Below are 18,232 nucleotides of genomic sequence, written 5' to 3' on the forward strand. Positions count from 1 at the left end.
ATTTTATTTCTATAGCAAATTTTCCCAAAATGTTATTTTTATAGCAAAACTTTAAAAAATTTTATATCTATAGAACATTTTGTCAAAATTTTATTTCTATAGAAAATTTTGTCAAAATTTTATTTCCATAGAAAATATTGTCAAAATTTTATTTCCATAGAAAATTTTGTCAATATTTTATTCCTATAGAAAATTGTGTCAAAATTTTATTCCTATAGAAAATTGTCAAAATGTTTTTGTCAAAATTTTATTGCTATCGAAAACTTTTGCAAAATTTTATTTTTATAGAAAATTTAAACCAAATTTTATTTCTATAGAAAATTTAAACAAAATTTTATTTCCATAGAAAATTTCAACAAAATTTTATTTCAATAGAAAATTTCAACAAAATTTTATTTCTATAGAAATTTTGTTAAAATTTCAACAAATTTTTATTTCTGTAGAAAATTTTGTCAAAATTTTATTGCTATCGAAAATTTTGGCAAAATTTTACTTTAATAGAAAAGTTTACCAAAATTTTATTTCTATAGAAAATTTTGTCAAAATTGTATTGCTATAGAGAATTTTGTCCAAATTTTATGAATTAACAGAATTTGTTCTGACAATTGGTTGATAGTTTTGATGCAAGTAGAGGATGCTGATGAGGAATGTGATAATTCCCAAACGTGCGTCCATCCCACCATTTTGCAGTCTATAGGGCTTTGACCAAAAAATTTCACAAACATTCTTTTCCTCTGTTGGTTAAGCTACTCTTGTAGTTTAGTCAACGCAATGGTTTTTAAGCTGAGATCAAAACAACATATATGATTGAAGTACAAACCAACAATAACAAAAAGAATATTTTATTTCCATAGAAAATCTTTGTCAATTTTTTTTCTATAGAAAAGTTTGCTAAAATTTTATTTCTACAGAAAATTTTTGCAAATTTTATTTCTATAGAAAATTTTTGCAAATTTTATTTCTATAGAAAATTTTTGCAAATTTTTATTCCCATAGAAAATTTTGTCAAAAATTTATTTCTATAGCAATTTTTGTCAAGATTTTATTTCTATAGAAAATTTTGTCAAAATTTTATTTGTGTAGAGAATTTTGTCAATATTTTATTTTTTTAAAAAATTTTGTCAACATTTTATGACAATTTAAATTTTGTCAAAATTTTTTATCTATAGAAAATTTTGTCAAAATTTTATTTCTATAGAAAATTTTGTTAAAATTTTATTTCTATAGAAAATTTCAACAAAATTTTATTCCTATAGAATTTTTTTTCAAAATTTAATTTCTATAGAAAATTGTTGTTAACATTTTATTCCTATAGTAAATTTTGTCAAAATTTTATTTCTATTGAAAATTGTCAAAATTTTATTTCTATAGAAAATTTTTTGTAACATTAATTTGCTGATTTCTATAGAAAATTTTGTCAAAATGTTATTTCTATAGAAAATTTCAACAAAATTTTATTTCTATAGAAAATTTTGTCAAAATTTTATTTCCATAGAAAATTTTTGTCTTTTATTTCTATAAAAATTTCGACAAAATTTTATTACTATACTATATTTTCTCAAAATTTGTATTTCTATAGACAATTTAAACAAAATGTTTATTCCTATAGAATATTTTCTCAAAATTTTATTTCTATAGAAAATTGTGTCACAATTTTATTCCTACAGAAATTTTCAACAAATTTTTATTTCTATTGAAAATTTTGTCAAAATTTTATTTCTATAGCAAATTTTGTCACACTTTTATTTCCATAGAATATTTTGTCAAAATTTTATTTCGTTAGAAAATTTTGTCAAAATTTTATTTCTATAGAAAATTTCAACAAAATTTTATTCCTATAGAAAATTTCAACAAAATTTAATTTCTATAGAAAATTTTGTCAAAATTTTATTTCTATAAAAATTTTTTTTCAAAATTTAATTTCTATAGAAAATTTTGTCAAAATGTTATTTCTATAGAAAATTTCAACAAAATTTTATTTCTGTAGAAAATTTTGTGAAAATGTTATTTTTATAGAAAATTTTGTAAAAATTTTATTTTTATAGCAAATTTTGTCCAAATTTTATTTCTATAGAAATTTTTTGCAAAATTTTATTTCTATACAAAATTTAAACAAAATTTTATTTCTGTAGAAAATTTTGTCAAAATTTTATTTCTATAGAAAATTTCAACAAAATTTTATTCCTATAGAAAATTTTTTCAAAATTTTATTTCTATAGAAAATTTTGTCAAAATGTTATTTCTATATAAAAGTTTGTCAACATTTTATTTCTATCGAAAATTTTTGCAAAATTTTTATTTCTATATAAAAAATTTGTCAAAATTTTATTTCTATTGAAAATGTTCTCAATTTTTTTGTTTCTTTAGAAAATTGTGTCAAAATTTTATTTCTATAGAAAATGTTGTCAAAATATTATTTCTATCGAAAATTTCGACAAAATTTTTTTTCTTTAGAAAATTTTGTCAAAATTTTATTTCTATTGAAAATTTCAACAAAATTTTATTCCTATAGAAAATTTTGTCAAAATTTAATTTCTATAGAAAATTTTGTCAAAATTTTATTTCTATAGAAAATTTTGTCAAAATTTTATTTCTATAGAAAATTTTGTCAAAATTTTATTTCTATAGAAAATTTTGTCAAAATTTAATTTCTATAGAAAATTTTGTCAAAATTTAATTTCTATAGAAAATGTTGTCAAAATTTTATTTCTATAGAAAATTTTGTCAAAATTTTATTTCTATAGAAAATTTTGTCAAAATGTTATTTCTATGGAAAATTTTGTCAAAATTTTATTTCTATAGAAAAGTTTGTCAACATTTTATTTCTATCGAAAATTTTTGCAAAATTTTATTTCTGCAGAAAATTGTGTGAAAATTTTATTTTTATAGAAAATTTTGTCAAAATTTTATTTCTATAGAAAATTTTGTCAAAATTTTGTTTCTATAGAAAATTTTGTCAACATTTTATTTCTATAGAAAATTTTACCAAAATTTATAACTTTTATGTAACAAAAAGTTTTAACCAACTGTGTCCTAAAATTATATTTTAAACATTTTTGTAGGGATATAAATTAACAAACAATTTAAATTAACTATAAAAACAATCCATTTACAATTCTAGAACAAGGATGCACTATTCAAAATAAATAACTAAGTTCTAAATATTATTTTTATATTCCTGTACTCTAATTATAAGAATCTATTATTCTTGTTGTACAGGTCTATAAAATAAATCAAAAGTGCTTGATGCTATATGGGAAATTGAAAATTGATAGAAGTAGAAGTTATAGATACTTACATTTAGAATTGCCTGTATTAGGTTTTAATTCAAATGGAAAATTAAAGAGATTAGCAGTTAGTTAGTAGCAGTTTTAGTAGAGAAATAGATAGTAGACAGATAGTTTTATATATAGCATAGAAATTTTTTTGTGACCCAATAGAATTTTAACAAAAATTCCAATTGTTTTGTTATTTTACTCTTTTAGAATTTATTCGAATTCGAATTGTCGTTACGAATAAATTACAATGAAAACGGAAATTGTGAAAAATTTGCATTTGAATTGAATTTTGATGTGGAGATAGAGGCGACACGACAAGTGTGAGTAGAATTTATGCATGACATATAAATTGGGAATGACAAAGTGACGTCATACATTTTTTATGATGGAATATAAAATGAAAATAAACACCACACACACACACATAAATACAAAATGAGTAAGTTTTTATTTTAGATTTGTTATGCTATAATGTGGCTACTATGAAATTATTAAAGTCTGTTTGATTTAGAGTTTAGAGATTGTTGATACCATGTGTTAACGGTTCAGTTCGATTCAAATGGTCTTTCAGTGTAATCTCACTTTGATACTATGAAAAAGGGTAAAAATAACTATGTAATTAATGTGGTAAATTATGGTGATCCACATTTAAATAAAAGGTTATTTACATTTATGAGTGAATACCCTTAAAGAACCTATAAATGCATACGATGATGTATAAAATATATTTAGAAATATAACCATGGCTAGCTTATATAGAATTTAATTCACTTAAATTTCGAATTTATAAATTATATTTTATTGTGAAATTATGAGAAAAAAACATGTTGTTCCAATTTTTTCTGTATTGTGGTTTAGAAGATCTTTGCTTTATTTTTTAATGTTTCGACTTATCATTTTACTATTTCGCCTTTGGGCGCTCTGTCTCCCTCTTTCTCTCGCCTTATCCATCATAATTATTTTTATAGGAAAAAAATCTAAGCACGTTTCTTTCTTTGTATCATTAGAAATTCTTTGTGGCATTAGCTAATAAGGCAAAACTATACAGTAAATTGATGTTTTTTTTTTCAAAAACGAAAAGAATCAATTTTTTCTTTGTTTGGCTAAAATTAGTCAATGAGCACTTTACGTGACGGCATGTCTAATAATCGAATAAGAGGAAAGATTCAAAAACTACACGATGGGGGGAAATATATATATTGAAAACATGCAAACCATATTCCATATATATATTTGTTTTCTTCATTGTTAATATTCCTTCATTTCTAATTTGAAATAAGAAATATCTATAAGTGTATCAACATTGACTAAATAGCAATTTCCTAAATTTGCTTGATGAAATTTCAAGTGGTCTTGAGGAGTGCGCTAGAAGGCGCAAATGAACAAATGCTTTCATTGTAAAGGAAAATTTTGCTATTTTATTGGAAAATTATTTGAAAATATATATTTTTTTTATTATTATCGAAAAATAAATTGCTGCCTTCTGTTTCTATTTTACACAAATATTAATTTTCTGTTGCTATCAGCAAATATTGCGATTTATAAATCTGATCTGACCTTTGTATATTGAAATTAGAATCCAGATGCTCAGCTGGAATTTTAAAATGAAAACAAAAAAATCTATAAAATTATTTGTTTATATAGGCCTCTCAATAAAAGAAAATAAATAACAGTTTTTGTTTATTTATGACTAAGTCTTGGCTTCTTAAAGGAATGACTAATTCTTAATAAAAAAAAAAAAACAAAATGAAAAGGTAAATATACATGTATGGATTTAAAAACAAGCTTAAAAAACTGCCATAAACTGCCGCTCAAAGCTGATATACCCTGCCTTTGAAATTTAAAATTTGAATTATAAAAAACAATTAAATAAAAAATAAAACAAAAACATTCCTTTAATGCAAAATTCGCCTTCTCGCAGCTGAATAAAAAAACTTCTTGGGAAATATATTCCCTAACAGTTTGAAAGGTTTCACAATAATCGAAAAACAAGTGGAAACTGAAATAAGTCCGCTCGAAACTACACTAGAAAATGAACCCTATATTTCACTAAAGCCGATTTAATTCTATTTTAGTTCATGAAATTATTAAGTTTTAAGAAAGTTTCCATGACTTTAATAATTTCTTGCATACGTAAGTTAACTTAACTATAACAGAGGGGGAAAAATTATACACAAATGAAGATTAACTAAATTCGTGTCTTCCACAAAAAGGTCCACATTTTTTTTAATGCCATCATAAACTACGCATAGCACAAAAGACATTTTTTTTTGGAATTTGTCGAAACGAATTTACATATTTTTGTGAAATCGGCGTGATATCTAAAATTAATCTAATTTTTCTAAAATTAACTAAAATTTTCTTTCTTTGTGGGTTCACAGTTTTTTTTTTTCAGTGAATGATTACAAAAAAATAACTACAAAACAAAATACGTTCGTTTAACCCTCTAAAGCTCTTCGTTTAAACGGGAAGCTTTTAGTAAAACACACCTACAGACAATAAAAACGCCTAAAATAAAAACAAAACTTTGCTAAAACTTTACATGAAACTTTGTAGCATATACTGGATTTTTTTTTTGTTTCATTTTCTTGCTTTTGTATCATAAACCGTAGAAATTTTTGTCATCTCCCAAAAAATGGGTCATTAGAGGGTTAATCCAAAATTCTTCTTTTCGCTTCTGATTAAGCAAAATTGGAAAAGTGATTTATCCAGAAGTTAATCAAACTATTAAAAAATAATAATGATGTTTTAAAAATGGTTGTTAAAATATATATTTTTTACTTTTTACATTTTTGAATTAAAAAAATTCCTAAAATTAATTTTTTGGAAGAATTTTCTATTAAAATATTTATCTAAAGGATATTCTTCATTTACTTATTTAATCTTGAACAAATTTTAAAATTTTCAATTTCTCTATGAAAAAAAAAATCTAATAAGATATGGAAAATTTTTGAACTTTGAAAAATTAATTTTCTTGGAAATTTTTTTCTAATAAAATATGGGAAATTTTTTAAATTAAAAAAAAATACCTAAAATTAATTTTCTTGGAAAATGTTTCTAATAAAATATGGGAAAATTTTTAAATTAAAAAACAAAACCCTAAAATAAAATGTTCCCAAGAATTTTCTATTAAAATATGTATCTTAAAATTTCTAATAAAATATAGAAAATTTTTGAATTTCTAAAAAAAACTGGAAATTTTTTCTAATAAAAAATGGGAAAATTTTTAAATTTAAAAAAAATACCTAAAATTAATTTTCTTGGAAAATGTTTCTAATAAAATATGGTAAAATTTTTAAAATTAAAAAAATCCTAAAATTAAATGTTCGAAGGAATTTTAAAATTTCTAATAAAATATAGAAATTTTTTGAATTTCTAAAATAATTTCTAAAATTAATTTTCTTCACTTATTTAATCCTGAAGAAATTTTAAAATTTCCAATTCCTCTATGAAAAATTTCTAATCAATTATGGAAAATTTTTGAACTTTAAACAAAAAACCTTAAATTTTTTTTTTGAAATTTTTTCTAATAAAAATGGAAAATTTTTTAAATTTAAAAAAAAAATACCTAAAATTAATTTTCTTAGAATTAATAAAATATGGGAAAATTTTTAAATTTCAAAAAAATCCCTAAAATGAAATTTTCGGAAGAATTTTCTATTAAAATATGTATCTTAAAATTTCTAAGAAAATTTTTGAATTTTTAAAAAAATCTCTAAACTTAATTTTCTTGGAAAATTTTTCTAATAAAATATGGGAAATTTTTTAAAAAATCCCTAATACTAATTGTTAGGAAGAATTTTCTATTAAAATATGTATCTTAGAGTATACTCTTCCTTGAATTTTTAAAAAATCTCTAAAATAATTTTCTTTGAAAATTGTCCTAATAAAATATGGGATTTTTTTTTTAAATTTAAAAAATCCCTAAATTAATTGTTTGGTTGTGTATACTCTTCCTTGAATTTTTAAAAAATCCCTAAAATTAATTTTCTTTGAAATTTTTTCTAATAAAATATGGGGAAATTTTTAAATTAAAAAAAACACTAAAATTAATGGTATTGAAGAATTTTCTAATAAAATATGTATCATAAAGTATACTTTTCCTTTACTTAGTTAAACTTGAACAAATTTTAAAATTTCCAAAAAAACGAGATCTCTAAAATTAATTTTCTTGGAGGAATTTTCTAATAAATGTACTTCTAATCTATCTAATAAACTATGAACAATTTTTAAAATTTTAAAAAAATATCCCTAAAATTAATTTTCTTTCTTCTAATAATCTAGTTTTCTAATAAAATATAAACAAATTTTAAAATTTCCAAAAATCTCTCTAAAATTCTTAGAAGAATTTTTTTATAAAACATAAATCAATAAAATTTCTTTGCTTGCTTTATCTTAATAATAATTTATGCATTTTTCAGTGGGTCATTATTTCAGAGTTTAAAGTCTTTACAGATTAAAGTACATTAAAATATGATGGCCAACATCATCACAGTCAGTCATCTATTTACAACCTTATATTCTAGCCGCCCAACACACATACCCATATACATACACACATTTTACACCCATATGTTTATTACTAACATCATAATTTGTATCTCATAATCGTTTTAATAACAATTAAAAAATGTATATGCATTCTTTATGTATGATTAAGGCGACCAAAAACCGGGTGTGTTCTCACTACACTACAATAGATACTCAATATAAATGACCCCCGGGTAACCACCACCACACCCTTTGTATTAAAAAATACCAAATAACCGAACCATCTATGATGGGATTATGTAGCACATTCAAGTGTAGTGGCAATAGTAGTAGTAGTAGTAGTAGCATTGGCGGCAGCAACAATAAAAACAATGTTATACATCACTCGTAAACAATGTGGGTTTTTGAAGTGAGGCGCAAAATGAGATTTATTACAGAGAAATGCTTAATGGGAGAAATTGTTGATTAGAGAGAGGTAGAGAGGGAGAGTAAAAGATGTAAAACATAGAGCCATTAGGCCATTGCATAGGTATTTGAGAAAAAAAACCAGAGAATGAAAATGGGGAAAATACCAATCGAAAATAACAACAACAACAATAACATTATTAATACTTTTAGTGCTAATACAATAACAACAATATGATAAATTGAAAATGCAATTAATTGAGGACGTTGTACAAGTAGCTGTAAGAAGAAGAAGAAAAAAACACAGATATACAAAACTGATCTCATATACCTCCACAAGAGATATATATGGACTGGGTGTGAATTTTGAAAGCCAAGAAACAATGTCCCATCATCTGTGGCTGTGTTCTACAAAAACAAAAACATTAAGTAATGTTTCCATATGGCATCGAAAAAACCACAAATTCAGAGACGGAGAACACTCAGCGTACGAAGATGCGGGTTCGTGGGTTATGATGCAGTAGCCAACCAACCCAATAAACTACAACAAATGATGCTGAAACTGAATGCCTGTTGGCATTTGATGTTGACGTTTACGCTAAGGCGATGGTTATCTCACCAGACATCAAACATAATGCACACATTTGTTTGCTGTCGCTGAATAATGTGGATGTCCCTCAATACTCTAGCCATCCAGAAGTTATGCAAAGTAATGCTGGCTGCTTGTTTTCCAAAAGGCTCAAGGGGGATTTTTGTGGTGGTTGGGGGTATCAGTAGAAGAGGGAGGACTAGCAACAACAATAACCAGACAACATTGCATAGCATGTGATGGAAAACTAAAAATAAAAATCCCAAAGTACCACTATGGTAACGAAAGAATAAATCAAAGAAATCTTTAGAAAGTTTTTTTTGTTTTGTATTGTGTTTTGTTTTTTTTATTAAAGAAAGACGATCATTGCATATGTGTGTTGTATATGTTATGTGAAAGACATTTTTTTGAAAATAACTGAAAAAAAATACAACACTTCCATTTATCAAAATTGAATAGTGGAGGAGGAAAGTTCGATGACGTTACTTTGTATTGTCTCCCACCGACAATACAAAATGGGACCAATACCGAAAATCTTTTTATCACACAAAGAAAATTTACCAAACAATACATGAATCCAAATTGATTAAGTCCATTAAGAAGTTAATAAAGGGTGATTTGTTAAGAGCTTGATAACTTTTTTTAAAAAAAAAACGCATAAAATTTGCAAAATCTCATCGGTTCTTTATTTGAAACGTTAGATTGGTCCATGACATTTACTTTTTGAAGATAATTTCATTTAAATGTTGACCGCGGCTGCGTCTTAGGTGGTCCATTCGGAAAGTCCAATTTTGGGCAACTTTTTCGAGCATTTCGGCCGGAATAGCCCGAATTTCTTCGGAAATGTTGTCTTCCAAAGCTGGAATAGTTGCTGGCTTATTTCTGTAGACTTTAGACTTGACGTAGCCCCACAAAAAATAGTCTAAAGGCGTCAAATCGCATGATCTTGGTGGCCAACTTACCGGTCCATTTCTTGAGATGAATTGTTCTCCGAAGTTTTCCCTCAAAATGGCCATAGAATCGCGAGCTGTGTGGCATGTAGCGCCATCTTGTTGAAACCACATGTCAACCAAGTTCAGTTCTTCCATTTTTGGCAACAAAAAGTTTGTTAGCATCGAACGATAGCGATCGCCATTCACCGTAACGTTGCGTCCAACAGCATCTTTGAAAAAATACGGTCCAATGATTCCACCAGCGTACAAACCACACCAAACAGTGCATTTTTCGGGATGCATGGGCAGTTCTTGAACGGCTTCTGGTTGCTCTTCACTCCAAATGCGGCAATTTTGCTTATTTACGTAGCCATTCAACCAGAAATGAGCCTCATCGCTGAACAAAATTTGTCGATAAAAAAGCGGATTTTCTGCCAACTTTTCTAGGGCCCATTCACTGAAAATTCGACGTTGTGGCAGATCGTAAGTCTATTCATGATGAAATGTCAAAGCATACTGAGCATCTTTCTCTTTGACACCATGTCTGAAATCCCACGTGATCTGTCAAATACTAATGCATGAAAATCCTAACCTCAAAAGAATCACCCTTTATAAAGGTTTTGAAAAAAAGATTATACTATAAATTGAATTTTTTTGAAAACGGGGACCAAAACGGAAAGTTATTGCTCTTTTGTGTGTAAACACATCTATAATGGCTAACGATAGGCGAAACATTTCTTGGAGACATCTATTTGCCGATAATAACATTTTTCTTTTCGCTTCAATTGCAATCATTTCGTAATTTCTTTCATATTTCAAGATCAAATCAAAATTGGCAAATCAACAACAATGCATAGTAGTAAGTTGGTAAATGGCAACTCTGTACCATTACTATTGGCAACACTATGCGATTACCAGTCAAATTGATTAAGGTGTTGATTGAGTTGATTATTCTCTTTAAGAGAAAGAGTTCCGTTAGTGTAACTCACAATGCAAAACCAAACCACTGCACCAATGCATGGATTAATGTTTGGTATGTAATTTCACCTTATTTATTTGACTGTTAATCGCATAGTGTTGCCAACATCAATGGCATAATATTGCCATTCTCCAATTCACTACTATGCATCGTTGTTGTTTTGCCACGTTGTAATAAGTCGATCTTCAAATATTGAAGAAACTGTAACATTTTTCTGTGAGAATTTTTGCATTTATTAGCTGTGCGAAATGAGCTAGTTTAGACAGCGATTGCATATAGATTATACAGAATTCTTTCGGGAGGGTTTTTTGTAAGAATAAAAAATCTTCTAATGTTGTAGAGGTCATTGACCGGAAATCAATATCCAGTTAGAATAACAATAATGGTATGACAGCTCTGTGTAGCTACCAGAAAAGTGAAAATACAAAAACCAATAATCAGGATAAATATAATATTCCTGTTGGCTACACTTTTCGTTCAAAGGACTAGACAAGTCATGGACGACACTCAAAAATCTTAATATCTCTTTCCAATTAGAATTCTTCCGTTTGATGTTAGTATACCTTGAGTATGTTTCTCTATATACACTTAGAAGTGACTCCAAATTAATTTCTACTAATCAAATATAATATCTGTAAACTTATTTCCAACAGTAGGTTTTTAATCACCCTTTAAAAAAAAACTATAAAAATTCTAATATCATTATCTGCCGAATTTTCAGACATCAATTTTCCATGGTTATAATAAAACATGAAAGATGAGTAACCAGAAGTTAGCCTAGTTTCCATTTTCATTGCCCTCTATTTGTTTTTATATTCAATATACTTCTCCAATTGATGACCTAATCTTTTGGAGGATATTATTTTGTGACAATGGCGCCATGGTTATTGCTTTTCTCCATCAGCATTGGGTGTTGTATAGTGTGGCTTGTGTTTCACAGGACACTAGACGACATCCTTGAAACAAAGCAATAAAAATGAATTTATCCTTTCGAATGGGCATAACTGCTCCAATTTCTTTTATAAATGGTGCTTATGTGAAAAAATTGAAAGTGGAAGATGAAATATTTGTGACGTAGTGAAGGTGAACAGAGGCTATCCAAGGGTGAAGGATACTGCAGATGTTAGGTAATGGATGATGGAAGGACAAAACACGAATATGATGACTAAAGCATAAAGAAAAGGCAAGCGGAAATGGAAATGGAAAACAAAAATCAAATATAAGAAATTTGAAGAAAACAATATTAAAATTTATATCCAAGATTTTGTTTTTTTTTCAATTTCGGTTCATGTTAAAAATCCAAACAAATTTATACTCTCTAGCCAATATTTCATAATAATTGCACATATTTTTTTCATATATTTTGTTGTATATTCCAATTTTTTGTTGTCATCGTGTTTTTGTTGTTTTTTTTTCAAAATAAATTTCGACACCGCCTTATGTCGTAATTCAAATATACAAAACGCAAAAGATTATAAATAAAAGACAACAGATGTCTTAATGAAGGAATTCGCAATGATTTCATCACTTTCGGTTTCTTCAAAATGTTCTAGAATTTTGTTGTCATAAATTAAAAACTTAATTTTCGAAATTCCAATTTTTTTTTATCAAATAAAAAATAATTTTTGTTTACCTGTGAATGAGCTGAACATTTTGTTGTTGTTTTGTTAAATTAGATGATATTGTTTAGAATTATTTTTAAATCAGAGATTATTTTCTCCTGGAAACTGAAATTATATTTTAATAAAAATAGAAATTTAAAATAAATTTATTTTTTTGTTTTCTTTTTTTTATAGTCATATATAGGATGATTATCTTTATTATGTTTTTCTATAGTATTTCACTTAAATTTTTTTCTATTTGTGTTTTTAAATATAATTAAATATTTTTTTTTTACTTTTTTCAAAATGATTTTTTTTTCGTTATTTCACCGCACAACCGCTTGCTACGTAAACACGTATAACATTGAATTGCTTAGAAAAGAGTTGGTCGTTGTTGAGTTGTGGTCGGTCGGTCTAACGGCTAGGCAGAATACGAACACTACAATACCATCATTGCCGAAGACTTCGTTAATAACAACGAAACACATAATGGAAAAGAAGAAGAAGATGAAAATAATGCAACACAGCAACAACAATTTAAATGAGACTTAACGAAGAATCACAAAACACACAATGTATGAATCAAACAGCCCGCATGCAACATGTGAATGAATGAAGAGAGATTGCAAAGCAAAGGCTTCTCTTCTGTTTTAATCATTTACTCTTTTATTGCTTTTAGTCCATTCTCTTTTCGTGCGCCACACTTGTTGCTGGCTAGTGATGAGACTTATACGCAGTAAAATCGTATGGTACATTTCGGACTAAAATTTAAAATAAAATATAAAAATATTAAAATAAAAATAAATTAGGGGCAGAAAATGACTTCCGCGTAGCCACAAAAAGTAGTTAAAATGCTCTTTTAGGATTTTAACATGGGTTTGTTATAGGACGGATGTCCATCAGCCGTTGCACTGAATTTGCATTACTTCTTAAGTTGTGATACGAATTCAGTGTTTTGGATGTGAAGTAAAAAGTTTTGATTAAATTTTCTATAGAAATAAAATTTTTAGAACATTTTCTATAGAAATAAAATTTAGACAAAATTTTCTGTAGAAAAAAAAAATTGACAAAATTTTCTATAGAAATAAAATTTTGACAAAATTTTGTATAGAAATAAAATTTTTACAAAATTTTTTATAGAAATAAAATTTTGACAAAATTTTTTATAGAAATAAAATTTTGACAAAATTTTGTATAGAAAAAAAAATTGACAAAATTTGCTATAGAAATAAAATTTTGACAAAATTTGCTATAGAAATAAAATTTTGACAAAATTTTCTATAGAAATAAAATTTTGACAAAATTTTCTATAGAAATAAAATTTTGACAAAATTTTCTATAGAAATAAAATTTTGACAAAATTTTCTATAGAAATAAAATTTTGACAATATTTCTATATAGAAATAAAATTTTGACATGATTTTCTATAGTAATAAATTTTTGACAAAATTTTCTATAGAAAAAAAATTTTGACAAAATTTTCTATAGAAATACAATTTTGACAAAATTTTCTATAGAAATAAAATTTTGACAAAATTTTTTATAGAAATAAAATTATGACAATATTTTCTATAGAAATAAAATTTTGACAATATTTTCTGTAGAAATAAAATTTTGACAAAATTTTCTATAGAAATAAAATTTTGACAAAATTTTCTATAGAAATAAAATTATGACAATATTTTCTATAGAAATAAAATTTTGACAAGATTTTCTATAGAAATAAAATTTTGACAAAATTTTCTATAGAAATAAAATTTTGACAAAAGAGTTTGTAGAAATAAAATTTTGACAAAATTTTTTATAGAAATAAAATTTCAACAAAATTTTCTATGAAATATCATTTCGACAAAATTTTCTATAGAAATAAAATTTTCATTCGTTTTGTTATTGTTGGATTTGTTCTTTAAGCAGCCAACTGCACTCAAATCGATGATTTGACAGTGGCATAGGAAAAGAGATATGGTTGTTCGAATTTATTTCGGCATAAGCCGGCTATCATGCACAACCTTTTTTCGGAAGGTTCAAGTGTGGTTCATTGTTTGGGTTTAATGAACTGCCTGAATTTATTCTGATAATTGGATGATAGTTTTGCTGCAAGTAGCGGATGCTGGTAATTCCGAAACGTGCGTCCATCCAACCATCTTGCAGTCTATAGGGCTTTGCCCAAATAAATTTGACAAACATTCTTTTCCTCTGTTGGTTAAGCTACACTTGTAGTTTAGTCAATGCATGGCTTTAAGCTGAAATCAAAAAACAACAGAAATAAAATTTTGACAAAATTTTCTATAGAAATAAAATTTTGACAAAATTTTCCATAGAAATAAAATTTTGACAAAATTTTCTATAGAAATATAATTTTGACAAAATTTTCTATAAAAAAAAAATTTTGACAAAATTTTCTATAGAAATAAAATTTTGAACAGATTTTCTATAAAAATAAAATTTTAACAAAATTTTCTATAGAAATAAAATTTTGGCAAGATTTTCTAGAGAAATAAAATGTTGACAAAAGATTTTGTAGAAATAAAATTTTGACAAAATTTTTTATAGAAATAAAATTTTTACAAAATTTTCCATAGAAATAAAATTTTGACAAAATTTTCCATAGAAATAAAATTTTGACAAAATTTTCTATAGAAAAAAAAATTTGCAAAAATTTTCTATAGAAATAAAATTTTGACAAAATTTTATATAGAAATAAAATTTTGACAAAATTTTCTATAGAAAAAAATTTTGACAAAAGAGTTTGTAGGAATAAAATTTTGACCAAATTTTCTATTGTAATAAAATTTTGACAAAATTTTCTATAGAAATAAAATTTCTAACCTTGTCATTTCGTTTTTATCACATCGAAATATTGGTCTCAGACCCACATATAGTATATATATATTAAGGTGAATGTCCGCCTGTCTTGTGAAACAAGCTATCGACTTGGGACTTAGTACGGAAAATGGGTCACCATTGAAAAATATAACCCCCATATAAACCGTTTTCCATATTTGGCTCGCAAAGCTTCGTGGAGGAGCAAATTTTATCCGCTTGATACCTGTTTTCGATCGTTAAACAATCATACGTTACTTCTGAAAACTGAGAACTTTATTCTTTATAACGAAAGGTAAAAATTCCCTGTACACAAAGAGTTGTACTGTTTCATTGAAAGAATATTCCCATCACTAACGTAAGTACCAACATTTCGCCTTAAGGTATGCTTTTGGTTTGACTAATAGAGCTTTTACCAATATGTTGATGCATACAGTACATGAGGACAACGTCAAAACTTGACATACATTTAGGAGCATTTTTCTATTCAAGGGTAGTATACAGTACTATTATAATTTAATCAAATCCACAGTTAAAGCTAAATATTTTACGAAAGAGACGGTTTGACAACCAGCTTAATTTCTTTAAATATGATCGAAAAAACTATTATCCATATATCCATTTTTGTTTAATCTGCATATCCCCATAAATTGTCTAACAAGTAAGTAGACATTATTGTTTTTGAACATTTTTTTTACTCATTGATGACTCAGATGACTGAAATGTTGACATTAACCAAATGATTGAAAATTCTAACCCTTAACATGTAGATTAGATAAGTTTGATGTGTTGATTTCTTGTCTAGATTGTTAACTTTTGGCATTTATTGTTATTGGCAAGTACAAGAGCTTTTCCCATGAAGTGGTATAGAATCGAAGAAATGGGAGTTTAAATTTGATATATAGGACAGTTGACCACGACACCGAAAGAATTGTTTTCTTCTATTTTTTCGAAATATTCGTATTTTAATAATAATAAAATTTTCATAAACAAATAGGGTAGTTTTTATAAAAATGTTTATTTAAATGAAGAGATTTAGAGCAGTGGGAGTAGAGACGATTTGCTTTGTAAGGGGATAATTCGTATATGCTTTCTGCATTAGAAATTAGGCCATAGGGAACAAATTGAGTCTTCTGTCTCCAGCCAGATCTATACTAAAGACTATGAAAAAGTCCATTCTCCATTTTGACAACATTTTCTATAGAAATAAAATTTTGACAAAATTTTCTAGAGAAATAAAATTCTGACCAAATTTTTTATAGATATAAAATTTTGACAAAAGAGTTTGTAGAAATAAAATTTTGACCAAATTTTTTATAAAATAAATTTTTGACAAAAATTCTTATAGAAATAAAAAACTTTTTATAGAAATAAAATTTTCCAAAGAAATAAAAATTTGACAACATTTCCTATAGATATAAAATGTTGACAATATTGTAAATAGAAAAAAATTTTGACTAAATTTTCTATAGAAATAAAATTTTGACAAAATTTTCAATAGAAATAAAATTTTGGCAAAATTTTTTATAGAAATAAAATTTTATCAAAACTTTTTATAGAAATAAAATTTTCCATAGAAATAAAATTTTCACTAAAATCTCTATAGAAATAAAATTTTCACTAAATTCTCTAGAAAAATAAAATTTTGACCAAAGAGTTTGTAGAAGAAATAAATCTTGACCAATTTTTTTATAAAAATAAAATTTTGACAAAAGAGTTTGTAAAAATAAAAGTTTGACCAAATTTTTTATAAAAATAAAATTTTGACAAAAATTTTTATAGAAATAAAAAACTTTTTATAGAAATAAAATTATCCATAGAAATAAAAATTTGACAACATTTCCTATAAAAATACAATTTTGACAAAATTTTCTATAGATATACAATTTTGACAATATTGTGCATAGAAAAAAAAATTACTAAATTTTCTATAGAAATAAAATTTTGGCAAAATTTTCAATAGAAATAAAATTTTGACAAAAGAGTTTGTAGAAATAAAATTTTGGCCAAAATTTTATAAAAATAAGATTTTGACAAAATTTTTTATAGAAATAAAATTTTGTCAAAACTTTTTATAGAAATAAAATTTTCCATAGAAATAAAAATTTCACTAAAATCTCTATAGAAATAAAATTTTCACTAAATCCTCTATAAAAATAAAATTTTGACAAAACTTTTTATAGAAATAAAATTTTCCATAGATATAAAAATTTCACTAAAATCTCTATAGAAATAAAATTTTCACTAAATTCTCTATAAAAAATAAAATTTTGACAAAATTTTCTATAGATATAAATTTTTGACCAAAATGTTTTATAGAAATAAAATTTTGAAAATATTTTCTATAGATACAAAATTTTCTATTGAAATAAAATTTTATCAAAATTTCCTATAGAAATAAAATTTTGGCAAAATTTTCTATACAAATGAAATGTTGACAAAATTTTCTATAGAAATAAAATTTTCACAAAATTTTCAATAGTAATAAAATGTTGACTAAATTCTCCATAGAAATAAAATTTTGGCAAAATTTTCTATAGAAATAAAATTTTGACAAAATTTTCTATAGAATTAACATTTGTGAAAATCTTTGTATAGAAATAAAATGTTGACAAAATTTTCTACAGAAATAAAATTTTGACAAAACTTTCTATTGAAATAAAGTTTTAACAAAATTTTCTACAGAGATAACATTTTGACAAATGAAATAAAATTTTGACAAAATTGTCTTTAGAAATAAAATTTTGACAAAATTTTCTATAGAAATAAAATGTTGTCAAAATTTTCTATGGATTTGACTAAGTTCTCTATAAAAAAAATAAAATTTGACAAAAATTTCTATAGCAATAAAATTTTGTAAAAAAATTCTTAGAAATACAATTTTGACAATTTTTTCTGTAGAAATAAAATTTTGACAAATTTTCTATAGAAATAAAATTTTGACAAATATTTTTATGAAAATAAAAATTTTACAAACTATTTTTTTTTTAATTTTATAGACTTTTTGTACAATTTTCTTCAAGTTATGTGAGATTTTGTTTGGCACGAGTGGCAACTGTGATCCGTAGACCCCTATTGTTGACAAGAGAATGGAATGGAATAGCTTTCATTAATAGTTGACATTCTCACGCTTA

The 18,232-nt window shown here is 25.0% G+C and overlaps 1 protein-coding gene across 2 annotated transcripts in view; it reads right to left on the minus strand.

The window, feature by feature from the left end:
* Positions 1-12,723, minus strand: part of LOC142237749 (uncharacterized) — a 56,802-nt gene extending 44,079 nt beyond the window's left edge. Inside the window, exons 1-3 of one of the 2 annotated variants that reach the window (XM_075309142.1) lie at positions 12,572-12,723; positions 12,308-12,401; positions 3,299-3,310 (exon numbers count right to left, since the gene is read on the minus strand). In XM_075309142.1, coding sequence (XP_075165257.1) covers positions 3,299-3,310; positions 12,308-12,326 — 31 coding nt within the window. In that variant the 5' untranslated portion in view covers positions 12,327-12,401; positions 12,572-12,723. The remainder of the gene's footprint in view (positions 1-3,298; positions 3,311-12,307; positions 12,402-12,571) is intronic. The other variant, XM_075309143.1, reaches the window with a different exon arrangement.
* Positions 12,724-18,232: the final 5,509 nt, after the last annotated feature.

This window comes from Haematobia irritans, chromosome 5 (genome assembly GCF_050003625.1).
Source record: "Haematobia irritans isolate KBUSLIRL chromosome 5, ASM5000362v1, whole genome shotgun sequence".
NCBI lineage: Eukaryota > Metazoa > Arthropoda > Insecta > Diptera > Muscidae > Haematobia > Haematobia irritans.